Source organism: Cherax quadricarinatus, chromosome 24 (assembly GCF_038502225.1).
Source record: "Cherax quadricarinatus isolate ZL_2023a chromosome 24, ASM3850222v1, whole genome shotgun sequence".
Lineage (NCBI taxonomy): Eukaryota > Metazoa > Arthropoda > Malacostraca > Decapoda > Parastacidae > Cherax > Cherax quadricarinatus.
In genome coordinates, this window is record NC_091315.1 from 9,025,812 (window position 1) to 9,042,287 (window position 16,476).

Here is a 16,476-nt window from a genome sequence, read left to right on the forward strand (position 1 = left end):
AACTGACTCCCACACTCCCTCAGTCTTGTAACTGACTCCCACACTCCCTCAGTCTTGTAACTGACTCCCACACTCCCTCAGTCTTGTAACTGACTCCCACACTCCCCCAGTCTTGTAACTGACTCCCACACTCCCCCAGTCTTGTAACTGACTCTCACACTCCCTCAGTCTTGTAACTGACTCCCACACTCCCTCAGTCTTGTAACTGACTCCCCCAGTCTTGTAACTGACTCCCACACTCCCCCAGTCTTGTAACTGACTCCCACATTTCCTCAGTCTTGTAACTGACTCCCACACTCCCTCAGTCTTGTAACTGACTCCCACACTCCCTCAGTCTTGTAACTGACTCCCACACTCCCTCAGTCTTGTAACTGACTCCCACACTCCCTCAGTCTTGTAACTGACTCCCACACTCCCTCAGTCTTGTAACTGACTCCCACACTCCCTCAGTCCTGTAACTGACTCCCACACTCCCTCAGTCTTGTAACTGACTCCCACACTCCCTCCTCATTATTATTATTATTATTATTATTATAATCATGGGGGAGCGCTAAACCCGTAGGAGTATAAAGCGCACGTGGGGGATGGAAGGTATTCAGGCTAAATTCAGGGAACTGGAGCACAGATCCAATTCTCTACATCAAGATCCCCTCGCCAACATCAAGGAACCTTCCTTGAGGGGTCACCCTCCCCCAGTCTCTGGAACTGATTCCCACCCTTCCCCAGTCTCTGGAACTGATTCCCACCCTTCCCCAGTCTCTGGAACTGATTCCCACCCTCCCACAGTCTCTGGAACTGATTCCCACCCTCCCCCAGTCTCTGTAATTGACTCCCACCCTCCGCCAGTCTCTGGAACTAATTCCCACTCTCCCCCAGTCTTTGGAACTGATTCCCACCCTCCCCCAGTCTCTGGAACTGATTCCCACCATTCCCCAGTCTCTGGAAGTGATTCCCACCCTTCCCCAGTCTCTGGAACTGATTCCCACCCTTCCCCAGTCTCTGAAACTGATTCCCACCCTTCCCCAGTCTCTGAAACTGATTCCCACCCTTCCCCAGTCTCTGGAACTGATTCCCACCCTTCCCCAGTCCCTGGAACTGATTCCCACCCTTCCCCAGTCCCTGGAACTGATTCCCACCCTTCCCCAGTCTCTGGAACTGATTCCCACCCTTCCCCAGTCTCTGGAACTGATTCCCACCCTTCCCGAGTCTCTGGAACTGATTCCCACCCTCCCCCAGTCTCTGGAACTGATTCCCACCCTTCCCCAGTCTCTGGAACTGATTCCCACCCTTCCCCAGTCTCTGGAACTGATTCCCACCCTTCCCCAGTCTCTGGAACTGATTCCCACCCTTCCCCAGTCTCTGGAACTGATTCTCACCCTTCCCCAGTCTCTGGAACTGATTCCCACCCTTCCCCAGTCTCTGGAACTGATTCCCACCCTTCCCCAGTCTCTGGAACTGATTCCCACCCTTCCCCAGTCTCTGGAACTGATTCCCACCCTTCCCCAGTCTCTGGAACTGATTCCCACCCTTCCCCAGTCTCTGGAACTGATTCCCACCCTTCCCCAGTCTCTGGAACTGATTCCCACCCTTCCCCAGTCTCTGGAACTGATTCCCACCCTTCCCCAGTCTCTGGAACTGATTCCCACCCTTCCCCAGTCTCTGGAACTGATTACCACCCTTCCCCAGTCTCTGGAACTGATTCCCACCCTTCCCCAGTCTCTGAAACTGATTCCCACCCTTCCCCAGTCTCTGAAACTGATTCCCACCCTTCCCCAGTCTCTGGAACTGATTCCCACCCTTCCCCAGTCTCTGGAACTGGTTTCCACCCTTCCCCAGTCTCTGGAACTGGTTTCCACCCTTCCCCAGTCTCTGGAACTGGTTTCCACCCTTCCCCAGTCTCTGGAACTGATTTCCACCCTTCCCCAGTCTCTGGAACTGATTTCCACCCTTCCCCAGTCTCCGGAACTGATTTCCACACTTCCCCAGTCTCTGGAACTGATTTCCACCCTTCCCCAGTCTCTGGAACTGATTCCCACCCTTCCCCAGTCTCTGGAACTGATTCCCACCCTTCCCCAGTCTCTGGAGCTGATTCCCACCCTCCCCAGTCTCTGGAACTGATTCCCACCCTTCCCCAGTCTCTGGAACTGATTCCCACCCTTCCCGTCTCTGGAACTGATTCCCACCCTTCCCGTCTCTGGAACTGATTCCCACCCTCCCCCAGTCTCTGGAATGATTCCCACCCTCCCCCAGTCTCTGGAATGATTCCCACCCTCCCCAGTCTCTGGAACTGATTCCCACCCTCCCCCAGTCTCTGGAACTGATTCCCACCCTCCCCCAGTCTCTGGAACTGATTCCCACCCTCCCCCAGTCTCTGGAACTGATTCCCACCCTCCCCCAGTCTCTGGAACTGATTCCCACCCTCCCCCAGTCTCTGGAACTGATTCCCACCCTCCCCCAGTCTCTGGAACTGATTCCCACCCTCCCCCAGTCTCTGGAACTGATTCCCACCCTCCCCCAGTCTCTGGAACTGATTCCCACCCTCCCCCAGTCTCTGGAACTGATTCCCACCCTCCCCCAGTCTCTGGAACTGATTCCCACCCTCCACCAGTCTCTGGAACTGATTCCCACCCTCTCCCAGTCTCTGGAACTGATTCCCACCCTCCCCCAGTCACTGGAACTGATTCCCACCCCAGTTTCTGGAACTGATTCCCACCCGTCCCCAGTCTCTGGAACTGATTCCCACCTCTGGTGGCCTGGTGGTTAACGCTCTCGCTTCACACGGTGAGGGCCTGGGTTCGATTCCCAGCCAGAGTAGAAACATTGGACGTGTTTCTTTCCACCTGTTGTCTATGTTCCCCATCAGTAAAATGGGTACCTGGGTGTTAGTCGACTGGTGTGGGTCGCATCCTGGGACACTGACCTAAGGAGGCCTGGTCACAGACCGGGCCGCGGGGGCGTTGACCCCCGGAACTCTCTCCAGGTAAACTCCCCAGTCTCTGGAACTGATTGCCACCTTTCCCCAGTCTCTGGAACTGATTCCCACCTTTCCCCAGTCTCTGGAACTGATTCCCACCCTCCCCAGTCACTGGAATTGATTCCCACCCTCCCCCAGTCTCTGGAATTGATTCCCACCCTCCCCCAGTCTCTGGAACTGATTCCCACCCTCCCCCAGTCTCTGCAACTGATTCCCACCCTCCCCCAGTCTCTGGAACTGATTCCAACCCTCCCCCAGTCTCTGGAACTGATTCCCACCCTCCCCCACTCTCTGGAACTGATTTCCACCCTTCCCCAGTCTCTGGAACTGACTTCCCCCCTCCCCCAGTCTCTGGAACTGCCTCCCACGCTCCCTCAGCCTCTGTAACTGACTCCCACACTCCCTCAGTCTCTGTAACCGACTCTCAACATTCAGTAAGTCACTCAGATTCCACATCCATCCTTTAACTTATTCTAAACTGTTCATCAATGGTATAATATCCCGACAAGTGTACTAATAATAAATCACACAATGGGTGGGGATCGAACCCATGGCAAAAGTCCTAAAACTAGCAGGCTATTGAGTGTGTCATGCACTGGTCCATAACAGCCTAATAGAGCCATTCAACTTGGTATATTTCTGTACACCATACGGCCACAGGGCGGTTAGTATGACCACAACTGTGACCACAAATGCATTTTTTTACAAAGAATCTCACAACAGCGAGGCTGTGGTGTGAAATATAGAAATGTATCTAATTGGATGAGTCTTATTAGACCGGTATGAGCCAATGGCTGACACATTATTCATCCATTGGCCGTTTTAGTATTCGTTTGCCAGGGGCTCAAGCCCATGGCAAGGAAGATCATGGGTCAAGCCCATGGCAAGGAAGATCATGGGTCAAGCCCATGGCAAGGAAGATCATGGGTCAAGCCCATGGCAAGGAAGATCATGGGTCAAGCCCATGGCAAGGAAGATCATGGGTCAAGCCCATGGCAAGGAAAATCATGGGTCAAGCCCATGGCAAGGAAGATCATGGGTCAAGCCCATGGCAAGGATATTCTCACCACTAATTAATACCGTCAAAATGCGGTAAAACACACTTATGTATAGTTCAAGACATTAAAAGAAACGTTTTGCCACCAGTGGCGAAACGTTTCCTCTAATGAATGTGCTAAAGTGTACATAAGTGTCTTTTTCAACCCTTTAATTGCATAAAACTATATTGAAGTCGGTCTGGTAATGGCTCCTAATTTTAAATTTTGATATTTCTTAGTTGAGTAACTTTATTGTTGAACATCAAAATGGTATACAATACCGACAGGTTGTTAGGTAAGACACATAGGCAACAGTTAGGCAACTTTATTCCGAAACGTTTCGCCCACCCAGGCCTACTGTGTAGGCGAAACGTTTCGGAATAAAGTTGCCTAACTGTTGCCTATGTGTCTTACCTACCAACTTTATTGTTGGTGACGTCATCCGCCTCTTTTTTTAAAGCTGATGTCTCTTCACTAAATATGATCGTTGCTGCCGTCACTGTTAGAACTGATGACGTCATTGGTGACCAAAAATTATATTGTCTCTAACATCTCAAACCCCGTGTTCATCCTTGCTAACTGAGCCTACCATTGTCAGTTCATCCTTGCTAACCGAGCCTATCATTGTTAGTTCATCCTTACTAACTGACCTCCCTTCCCACTCTGTCTACCCCCGTAAATAACTCTTAATACCCGTCCATCCTTGTAACTGTCCAGTACACCTTGCCCATCCTTGTAACTGTCCAGTACACCTTGTCCATCCTTGTAACTGTCCAGTACACCTTGTCCATCCTTGTAACTGTCATGTACACCCTGTCCATCCTTGTAACTGTCCAGTACACCCTGTCCATCCTTGTAACTGTCCAGGACACCCTGTCCATCCTTGTAACTGTCCAGGACACCCTGTCCATCCTTGCTACTGTCCATGAGACCCTGTCAATCCTTGTGACTGTCCATGACACCCTGTCCATCCTTGTAACTGTCCAGTACACCCTGTCCATCCTTGTAACTGTCCAGGACACCCTGTCCATCCTTGTAACTGTCCAGGACACCCTGTCCATCCTTGCTACTGTCCATGAGACCCTGTCAATCCTTGTGACTGTCCATGACACCCTGTCCATCCCTGTAACTGTCCAGGACACCCTGTCCATCTTTGTAACTATTCAAGACTCCCTGTCCATCCTTGTAAGTGTCCAGGACACACTGTCCTTGACTGTCCAGGACACCCTGTCCATCTTTGTAACTCCAGAACACCCTGTCCACCCTTGTAACTGTCTAGGATACCTTGTCCATAATTGTAAACTGTCCAGGACACCCTGTGCATCCTTGTAACTCCTGTACACCCTGTCCATCCTTGTAACTGTCCAGGACACCCTGTCCATCCTTGTAATTGTCCAGGACACCCTGTGCATCCTTGTAACTCCTGTACACCCTGTCCATCCTTGTAACTGTCCAGGACACCCTGCCCATCCTTGTAACTGTCCAGGACACCCTGCCCATCCTTGTAATTGTCCAGGACACCCTGTTCATCCTTGTGATTGACCTACACTGCACGTCAATCCAGTGACCCTCACTTCTCGCCCATCTTTGTAACCGACCTCCACTAATTTATCTATCCTTGCAACTGATCCCAAATTATCCATCCTTGTTGTTGACCCTAGCTTCCCATCAATCCTTATAACAGACTCGTACTATACCTCCGTCGTTTTTACTGACCCTTACCCCTTATCCATCCTTCCAATTTACTGACCCTTACTCCTTACCCATCCTTCCTTTTTACTGACCCTTACTCATTATTCATCCTTGTAACTGACTCGCTATCCGTCCATCCTTTTAACTGGCTCCCACTCCTCATCCATCCATATAACTGTCCTAGCTGTCATCCCAGTGAGAAACTCACCGGAACAATGAACTGTTCGTGGGCGTCCGTGAAGTTGACCGGGATCTTTCCGTAGTCGTGACGAGAGAACTGCAACTTGATGGAGCAGTTGCCGATGACGTATCCCCAGTTGGTCATGTTGGCAACCACTACTCCCTCCACGTACTCGGCCGACGTCTGTACGGTCAGCGGAAGACGTACAAACACCTACACCAGAACACAACAGTTGAGGGAAACAAAGCAACAGGAGTGGCAAGAAAAAAAGGGAAGGTGTGTGTGTGTTTGAGACAGGAGAAATATCAGGATACAACAGGTGAAGCAAGAAGTGCTAGTATGTGTGACTGCGAGGAATCAACGCCTGAAAAAGGACACGTAAGGTGAAGCAAGAATAAAGAGAAAAATGTCTAGGGGCTTCAAAAGAGCCTAGCACAGGTAGGAGATGATCCACGCAACAAATGCAGCCGGTGGACGTCTATTATTGATGATGAAGGCGTCATAACAAAGTGGGAGCAAGCCGAGGTCCCAGGTAATATATTCTCAAGGTATCCATGGTCGTCTGTGTGTTATGGAGAGAAGAAAAGATCAAATTATCTAATACGAGGCACTTGACACATGGAAAGTTAAAAAGTCGTGGAATATTTGAATTAAGAAACTGTTAATAGCCTAGCAATAATTAATAAATAAACGAATTACCGAAATCTCTGAATTCTGAATTTAAAGAGACAAACGGAAAGAAGTGAAAGAAGGATGAAATTGGAAAAGACTGAAAAAAAGAATAACGTATGTGTTAGAAAACTAGAGGTTAAAGATGACAGTGGCTGTGACGAGGAAGACCTACCTCGAACCTGGGTCTGAAGTAATGCTCCACTTTGATATGCTTGTCCTCCACTTGGCTGCCGGCCCTCACCCTGATCCTCCATTTCCCCACCAGAGGATACTTGGGGAGCTCAAACTTGAGGTTCATCACTCCTGCAGACAGACAAGAATCCTTTATTGCACCTAAAGGTTTTCATGTGTTGGCTAGATACATGTACCTATTAACGTGATTGATGTATTATACAACCCGCATATAGGAGGAGCTTACAACGACGTTTCGGTCCAACTTGGACCATTTAAAAAGTCACATTTCTTTCTCATGTGATGGATCATAATTTAAGGGCATTAATATAAGGGATCACCCCTTGCAGGTCATAATTTGATGAATCACAAAGCGAATCTATTTACTATAGAATACAAAACAAATGCTAGGTTGCAGGTCGATAAAACAAAGCTAGACGCCACTACACTAGGTCATCACTATACGTAACTATGTCACGCGGAATACAGGGTCACATAGCTAGTGAAAGAATCCTAAGATAAGGGTTAGTCACTAGCTAGTGAGGAGGAGCTAGGTCACTAAATAGTAAGACAGTGCTAAGTCAGTAGTAAAAATATGGTAAATCACTAATTAGTAAGACTAGGCCAGGTCACTAATTAGTAAGACTAGGCCAGGTCACTAATTAGTAAGACTAGGCCAGGTCACTAATTAGTAAGACTAGGCCAGGTCACTAATTAGTAAGACTAGGCCAGGTCACTAATTAGTAAGACTAGGCCAGGTCACTAATTAGTAAGACTAGGCCAGGTCACTAATTAGTAAGACTAGGCCAGGTCACTAATTAGTAAGACTAGGCCAGGTCACTAATTAGTAAGACTAGGCTAGGTCACTAATTAGTAAGACTAGGCTAGGTCACTAATTAGTAAGACTAGGCCAGGTCACTAATTAGTAAGACTAGGCCAGGTCACTAATTAGTAAGACTAGGCCAGGTCACTAATTAGTAAGACTAGGCCAGGTCACTAATTAGTAAGACTAGGCCAGGTCACTAATTAGTAAGACTAGGCTAGGTCACTAATTAGTAAGACTAGGCCAGGTCACTAATTAGTAAGACTAGGCCAGGTCACTAATTAGTAAGACTAGGCCAGGTCACTAATTAGTAAGACTAGGCCAGGTCACTAATTAGTAAGACTAGGCCAGGTCACTAATTAGTAAGACTAGGCCAGGTCACTAATTAGTAAGACTAGGCCAGGTCACTAATTAGTAAGACTAGGCCAGGTCACTAATTAGTAAGACTAGGCCAGGTCACTAATTAGTAAGACTAGGCCAGGTCACTAATTAGTAAGACTAGGCCAGGTCACTAATTAGTAAGACGAGTCTGGGGTCACTAATTAGTAAGACGAGTCTGGGGTCACTAACTAATAAGGCGAGTTCAGGTAATAACTAATTTGACAGGACTTGGTCACTAGCCAATAAGGCGGGGTCAGGTCACTAGCTAATTAAGACCAGGTCAGGTCACTAACCAGTATGACGGGGCCAGTCACTATCTAATAAGACGAGGCCAGGTTACTAGCAAGACGGATGAAGAACACTAACTAGAAAAAAAACTACAACGATGCTGTTTCACTAGGCTAGTGAGGCAAGTAAAGATCACTATTAGGATGCTTTGTCACTAGGTTAGGTCACTAGGCTAGGTCACTAGGCTAGGTCACTAGGTTAGGTCACTAGGTTAGGTCACTATTACAAGGCTTGGTTACTGACTAGTAAGACAAGGTTAGCTCACTAACTACTAGTACTAGGCTTGTTTACCGACTAGTAAGCCTATACAAGGTCACTAACTAGTAAGACGAGGCTAGGTCAGTGAACACTAGTGCTGATAGTGAATACTAGTGCTGGCAGTGAACACTAATGCCGGCAGTGAACACTAATACTGGCACTGAACACTAGTGCTGGCAGTGAACTCTACTCTGGTACTGGCAGTGAAAACTTGTACTGGCAGTGAACACTAGTACTGGGAGTGAACACTAGTACTGGCAGTGAACATTGGTGATGGCAGTAAACACTAGTGCTGGCAGTGAACACTAGTACACTGGCAGTGAACACTAGTCCTGGCAGTGAATACTACTCTAGTGCTGACAGTGAACACTAGTGCCGGCAGTGAAAACTAGTTCTAGCAATGGAACTAATCTAGTGCTGGCAGTGAACACTGTAACAGTGATGGCACTCAACACTAGTGTTGGCAGTGAAAACTAGTGCTGTCAGTGAACACGATTACTGGCAATGAACACTAGTGCTGGCAGTGAACCCTAGTGTTGGCAGTGAACACTAGTTCTGGCAGTTGAACTCTTTCCCAGGTGGAGTGAGGTGCCAAGATATGAAGCAGTGTAGTTCCTGGCCTCCCAGTGTGTTTCCAAGTTATTCACATTGCTCGTTAGTACAAATAATAATTGGTCGAACTCAATTTCAGAAAATCGTAAGAAACTATGAAACATTCGGCAAAAGTCACGGGAATACAAAAGGTGTAAGAATGGTTCATTCTCTAGTGTATTAGAAGCACATTCAAATCCTTTCAGTATTTCTATGACCGAACGCTGAATGGTAAACACATCTCAGCATCACAACCTGTGTTTACCAGTGTAACACAGGTTATAGTCCGGTGTTTTCTCGGTGAAATACACAACAATAAAGAAAGTAAATTATTCTAGGGTAGGGTAATGTTATCCTAAACACAACACACACAAATAACCCGCACATAGAGAGGAGCTTACGACGACGTTTCGGTCAGACTTGGACCATTTACAAAGTCACACTGGTTTCGTAAGCTCCTCTCTCCTATGTGCGGGTTATTTGTGTATTGTTCCAGTCACGGTATTGTGCCTTTTTTGTTATTTAATGTTATCCTGTTTACTATAGCTAACCGACAACAATTAAATAACATAAACAGGCTGCATGCGACCGGCACAGCGGAACATGTTGATAAATAATACACATTTGTAACAGTTACGTATCTATATTCCGAAACATACTGTCACTGCTTCAAGGGTTGGTAACCCCACACGTCTTGTAAGATGGAGGAAGAGATGTATTATTATTATTGTAATATTTTATTGTGCTGTATGTCCTTGTGTTTATAGAGATATGTTTTAAACATATTATATAAATGGGGAAACTGCATTTCTTGCCAACTTTTCTATGTATAACTGTTGTTAATAATTACTTACCATCACCAGTCTGGTGGGAGGGCCAGCGACGCATCATCCTTCCCTGAGGGTCCTGTGTAGGGAAAAAGTTTCGTCAGTTTATGATGAGAGTGGGGTGAGTGATGTAGAGTGTGGTGAGTGTGTTGTGAGTTGTGAGAATGTTGTTAGGTAAGAGAGCAGGGATGATAGTTTTGTTAGTTTTGAGAGCGTGGTGAGTGTTGTTAATTTTGAGAGTTGGGTAAGGAGTGTGCTGAGAGTGTTGTTAGTTATGAAAGTGGGGGTGAGTGTGTGCTGAGAATGTAGCAAGTATGTGCAGAGACTAGTTGAATGTATGCTGAAAGTATACAGTACACATTCATTTATACACACACACACACACACACACACACACACACACACACACACTTATTTTTGCGGAGAAGTTGTCTCCCTGAGCAGTCCTGCCTCTTAATTTATCCGTTACTGGGATAATTGTCTTCTAGTTTTGTGAGCCCATTCCTATCTACTCTTAAAACTATGTATAGGTCCTACACCATTCCACTTGTTAACCACTGTGAGGTTGAAGAAGTACTTCGTGATATTTTATGCGTCCCATAACCTCTAACTGTTCCCACTAGTACCCATTTTTCGCTTTTCCAAGTCTTTCTCTGGGGACACTTATTTCCCCTGACTGTTTTGCACAACTCATTCGTTCTTATAATTTCATCAGGTTTACTTATTTTATCCATATATTAATGGATTACAATATCGACAAGCTTAAGAATAATGCACACGCGGAAGACATAAATATTTTTTATTACCTAAAAGTTTCTTTTGTGCAAAACTCTTCGTAAGTCGAAAACAAGAAGCGACTTCTATGCTGGCGGCAGTGGAAGAAGTTCAATGGTAGTTTAAAGGTGTTCAGTCCCACAGAGGGCTGACGTTTTAAAATAATATATATATATATAATTTTTTTTTTCAACAAGTCGGCCGTCTCCCACCGAGGCAGGGTGACCCAAAAGGAAAGAAAATTCCCAGAAAGAAAATACTTTCATCATCATTCAACACTTTCACCTCACTCACACATAATCACTGTTTTTGCAGAAGTGCCCAAAATACAACAGTTTAGAAGTATATACGTATAAAACACAATATATCCCACCAAACTGCCAATATCCCAACCCCCTCTTTTAGAGTGCAGGCATTGTACTTCCCATTTCCAGGACTCAAGTCGGGTTATATTAAATAACCGTTTTCTCTGAATCTCTTTACTAAATATTACCATGCTCACACTCCAACAGCTCGTCAGGTCCCAAATATCATTTGTCTCCATTCACTCCTATCTAACACGCTCACGCACGCTTGCTGGAAGTCCAAACCCCTCGCCCACAACACCTCCTTTACCCCCTCCCTCCAACGTTTTCGAGGACGACCCCTACCCCGCCTTCCTTCCCCTACAGATTTATACGCTCTCCATGTCATTCTACTTTGATCCATTCTCTCTAAATGACCAAACCACCTCAACAGCCCCTCTTCAGCCCTCTGACTAATACTTTTATTAACTCCACATCTTCTCCTAATTTCCACATTCCGAATTTTCTGCATAATATTTACACCACACATTGCCCTTAGACAGGACATCTTCACCGTCTCCTCGCTGCAGCATTTACAACCCAAGCTTCACACCCATATAAGAGTGTTGGTACTACTATACTTTCATACATCTCCTTCTTTTCCTCCACAGATAACATTGTTTGCCTCCACATATACCTCAATGCACCACTCACCTTTTTTTCCTTCATCAATTCTATGATTAACCTCATCCTTCATAAATCCATCCGCTGACACGTCAACTCCCAAATATCTGAAAACACTCACTTCTTCCATACTCCTCCTCCCCAATTTGATATCCAATTTTTCTTTATTTAAATCATTTGATACCCTCATCACCTTACTCTTTTCTATGTTCACTTTCAACTTTCTACCTTTACACACACTCCCAAATTCGTCCACTAACCTTTGCAATTTTTCTTTAGAATCTCCCATAAGCACAGTATAATCAGCAAAAAAGTAACTGTCACATCCCATTTTGTATTTAATTCCCCATAATTTAACCCCACCCCTCTCCCGAACACCCTAGCATTTACTTCTTTTACAACCCCATCTATAAATATATTAACCATGGTGACATTACGCATCCCTGTCTAAGACCTACTTTTACCGGGAAGTAGTCTCCCTCTCTTCTACACACCCTAACCTGAGCCTCACTATCCTCATAAAAACTCTTTACAGCATTTAGTAACTTACCACCTATTACATATACTTGCATCATCTGCCACATTGCTCTCCTATCCACTCTATCATATGCCTTTTCTAAATCCATAAATGCAATAAAAACTTCCCTACCTTTATCTAAATACTGTTCACATATATGCTTCAATGTAAACACCTGATCTACACATCCCCTGCCAACTCTAAAACCACCTTGCTCATCCGCAATTCTACGTTCTGTCTTACCTCTAATTCTTTCAATAATAACCCTACCGTAAACTTTTCCTGGTATACTCGGTAAAATTTTTCCTCTATAATTTTTACAATCTCTTTTGTCCCCCTTCCGTTTATATAAATGGACTATACATGCTCTCCGCCAAATCCTAGGTACCTTCCCCTCTTTCATACATTTATTAAACAAAAATACCAACCACTCCAACACTGTCCTCCACTGCTTTTAACATTTCTGTCATGATCCCGTCAGTTCCAACTGCTTTACCCCCTTTCATTCTACGTAATGCCTCACGTACCTCCCCCACACTCACATCCTGCTCTTCTTCACTCCTAAAAGATGGTATACCTCCCTGGCCAGTGCATGAAATTACCGCCTCCCTTTCTTCGTCGACGTTTAAAAGTTCCTCAAAATATTCTCGCCATCTACCCAAAACCTCTATCTCCCCGTCTATTACTCCCTTACTCTGTTTTTAACTGACAAATCCATTCTTTCCCTAGGCTTTCTTAACTTGTTTAACTCACTCCAAATTTTTTTCTTTTTTTTATTAAAATTTCTTGACAGTGCCTCTCCCACTCTATCATCCACTCTTCTTTTGCACTCTCTCACCACTCTCTTCACCTTTCTTTTACTCTCTATATACTCTACTCTTCTTATAACACTTCTGCTTTGTAAATACCTCTCATAAGCTAACTTTTTCTCTTTTATCACGCCCTTTACTTCATCATTCCACCAGTCACTCCTCTTTCCTCCTGCACCCACCCTCCTATAACCACAAACTTCTGCCCCACATTCTAATACTCCAAATTTGAAACTATTCCAACCCTCTTCAGCCCCCCCCCCCCCACTACTCGTGTGTGTGTGTATATATATATATATATAATTTATTTATTTTTTGCAAAACAAACACAGGGCGAGTTGAACGATAGCTTTAGGCCTTCCGTATTGCAATCAACCCATGATCAGCAGCTTGAAATGTTGCAGAAATGAGTAGGGCGTCCAAGTAGTTTAATTCATCTAACGATTCTAGGTTAGAGTAGATGACGCCCGGCAGATCAGTGCCGAGTGGGAGAATAAAAGGTAGAGTATTAAAGCAGTAGAAAACAAGCCAAACACCAAGTAATGATAATGTACTAATGATCTAGCGAACATAGCACTAGTGACATGATAATTATCAAGAATTCGGTCAGACTTCGATATATATAAAAGACTTTACATTCTGAATATAGATATATCTTTTAATTGACTTTGGAAAATTCTGTAATATTAAGGAAAACGGGTCTGCAGTTGACTCACTTAAAGCAAAATTGAGACATCTATAGTTTATCATTTGGTAGCCATCTATAGTTTATCTCACCCAGCTCTTGAGCAGACGCTGGTCTAACACAAGAAAGAGTAGGAAAATAGGCCCTAATTCACTGGTCTGAAAATACGACACATGAGACAACCCAAAGCATTTGTATAGGAATCTAGGTACAGGTTCTGCATGATGGCCTCAGTCATAAATGAATCACGTTTGAATTATCTGATACTATTATATAATGTACGTTTATCATATTTTATAATTGCCAATTTTAAAATATTTCTTTCCACCCACGAGGTACATGGAACTAGGACTTTGGCTTCTGACCCAGTTTGCAGGATTGTTGCAAACCCAAGTGTGGTTGAATATTCCAGTTCTATTACTGATCTTTGCAGAACCCACGAGGCCTGGTCTCAGACCAGGCCGTGGGGGGCGTTGACTCCCGAAACCCTCCCCAGGTATACTCGTTACGCTATCGTATTCTGACGTCTCTTTTCCTACAATCACTCTGTATCCTTTACTTAAGGTACTATGTCATACATTGTAACACATTTCCTGCTATCCCTGCGTGCTCCTTATCTCTTGTGAGGCTGCATAGTTTTAATTCCCTCCTTTTAGTCAGGAAACATGCCATTCACTCATTCCACTCCCTCCTGTCTCACTTCTGTTTCTCCCTCATCGAACTCAAACAGGCGCTACAAGATTTTCCATATCTAAATCGTGTTGATTATTGTTTATATAACTTTTTTTTTCAAGTTCTCCAGCGCACTTTTAATTATCTTTTTCAATACCTAAGAGTATGAACATCAGTGATACTGGTGTGTAGTATGACGCTTCCAGGCTGCCTCCTTACTTAAATATTGCAACTACATTTGCTATCGTCTAGAGCATATCAATTATCCAATATATATATATATATATATATATATATATATATATATATATATATATATATATATATATATATATATATTATTGTGACTACGAACAAGTGTTATTGAATCAGTAACAACACTGCAACTAGCCGATGATTAGAACCCATGTTTTGGCCCACCTCATGGTGAGCGAAAATCACATGATGTTCTAACCCACAGGATCACGCAATCCTACACGAACGCTTCCGAACATGAAGAAACTGGTTCACGACCAAGAAATTCGCCAAATTTTGCATCTGGTCACGAATACATAATCGGGTGCCAACAAAAACAGCCACTCCAATTTTCACATTCCACGCCATTTTTTTCGCACACTCAAATTTTCGCTACTTCCTCTAATTACGGCCTTGATAAATTCAGATTAGCAATGTTTTATCAGCAAGTAGTGGCGAAACAGCTTCTCGCAGTGCCAGTACCCAGATAGGGCTTGCCATATCTGATTTTTGGTAAATATTTTTTTCTCAGTTGTTTGTTGGGCTATCTTATTGAAACGTGGGTAATGTATGATGGAAAGATGCTTCTTAACGCACACCAAAAGTGAAAGATGTTGGACGATAAATAATGGAGTTCACTGCTCAGCCATTAGAAACCCTTTAAAACTCTTAGGATTCACGCAATGTTAGTTTTCTCTGATATTCAAGGTTTTCTCAGTGTTATTCAAAGTTTTTATATTTAGTTTACTATTACACTGTGGATTCTGTGGTATAATTAACTATTTTTGTGCTTAAAACTCTTAAAAACAACGGATTGATCGTATTTACATACGACCCAGTGGGGAAATTAGGTTCGAGTCATGACCAAATCAGGTCGTGGCCAGAGTTTTGGAACGAAATATGATCGTGGCGAGAGGTTCCACCAAACACACACACACAAATATATATATATATATATATATAGTGTGTGTGTGTGTCTTGCTTAATATGTAAAACTGGTCAATTAGCAAGAACTCACTTAAAATTAAGTCCTTTCCAAAATTTTCTCTTATACGTTTAAAGATATATTTTTTTTCATTAATGTTAAAGTAAAAATTTATAATTTTGCACCAAAAGAATCTTAGAAAACTTACCTAACCTTATTATAACAAGAACAATTTATTTTAGCCTAACCCAACTAAATATATTTTAGATTTGTTTACAATAATTTAACACTAAACAAACACAGCAAAATATATTTTTTCGTTAGGTTCAGAATGATTTTGGCGAAATTATTGCATACACAAATTTTAGCTTGTCCTATATGGCAAGATGAGCGTTGCTATTTAAGCCAAAATCGCAAGTTCTGCCTATTCGGCACGACATTTTATATATATATATATATATATATATATATATATATATATATATATATATATATATATATATATATATATATATATATATATATGTCGTGCCGAATATGTAAAACTGGTCAATTAGCAAGAACTCATTTAAAATATAATCCTTTCTGAAATTTTCTCTTATACGTTTAAAGATATATATTTTTCATTAATGTTAATGTAAATTTTTTTAAATTTGCACCAGAAGTATCTTAGAAAACTTACCTAACCTTATTATAACAAGAACAATTTATTTTAGCCTAACCCAACTAAATATATTTTAGATTTGTTTACAATAATTTAATACTAAACAAACACAGTGAAATATATTTTTTTCGTTAGGTTAAGAATGATTTGGACGAAATTATTCCATACACAAATTTTCGCTTGTCCTATATGGCAAGATGAGCGTTGCTATTTAAGCCAAGATCGCAAGTTCTGCCTGTTCGGCACGACATATATATATATATATATATATATATATATATATCTTTCATTCAACACACCGGCCGTATCCCACCGAGGCAGGGTGGCCCAAAA

At 43.5% G+C, this 16,476-nt stretch overlaps 1 protein-coding gene across 1 annotated transcript in view; it reads right to left on the minus strand.

Annotated features, from left to right (window-relative positions):
• LOC128690803 (CD109 antigen-like) overlaps positions 1 to 16,476 on the minus strand; it is a 223,204-nt gene that overhangs the window by 113,052 nt on the left and 93,676 nt on the right. Inside the window, exons 4-6 of the mRNA XM_070088158.1 lie at positions 9,923 to 9,974; positions 6,729 to 6,859; positions 5,912 to 6,097 (exon numbers count right to left, since the gene is read on the minus strand). Coding sequence (XP_069944259.1) covers positions 5,912 to 6,097; positions 6,729 to 6,859; positions 9,923 to 9,959 — 354 coding nt within the window. The 5' untranslated portion in view covers positions 9,960 to 9,974. The remainder of the gene's footprint in view (positions 1 to 5,911; positions 6,098 to 6,728; positions 6,860 to 9,922; positions 9,975 to 16,476) is intronic.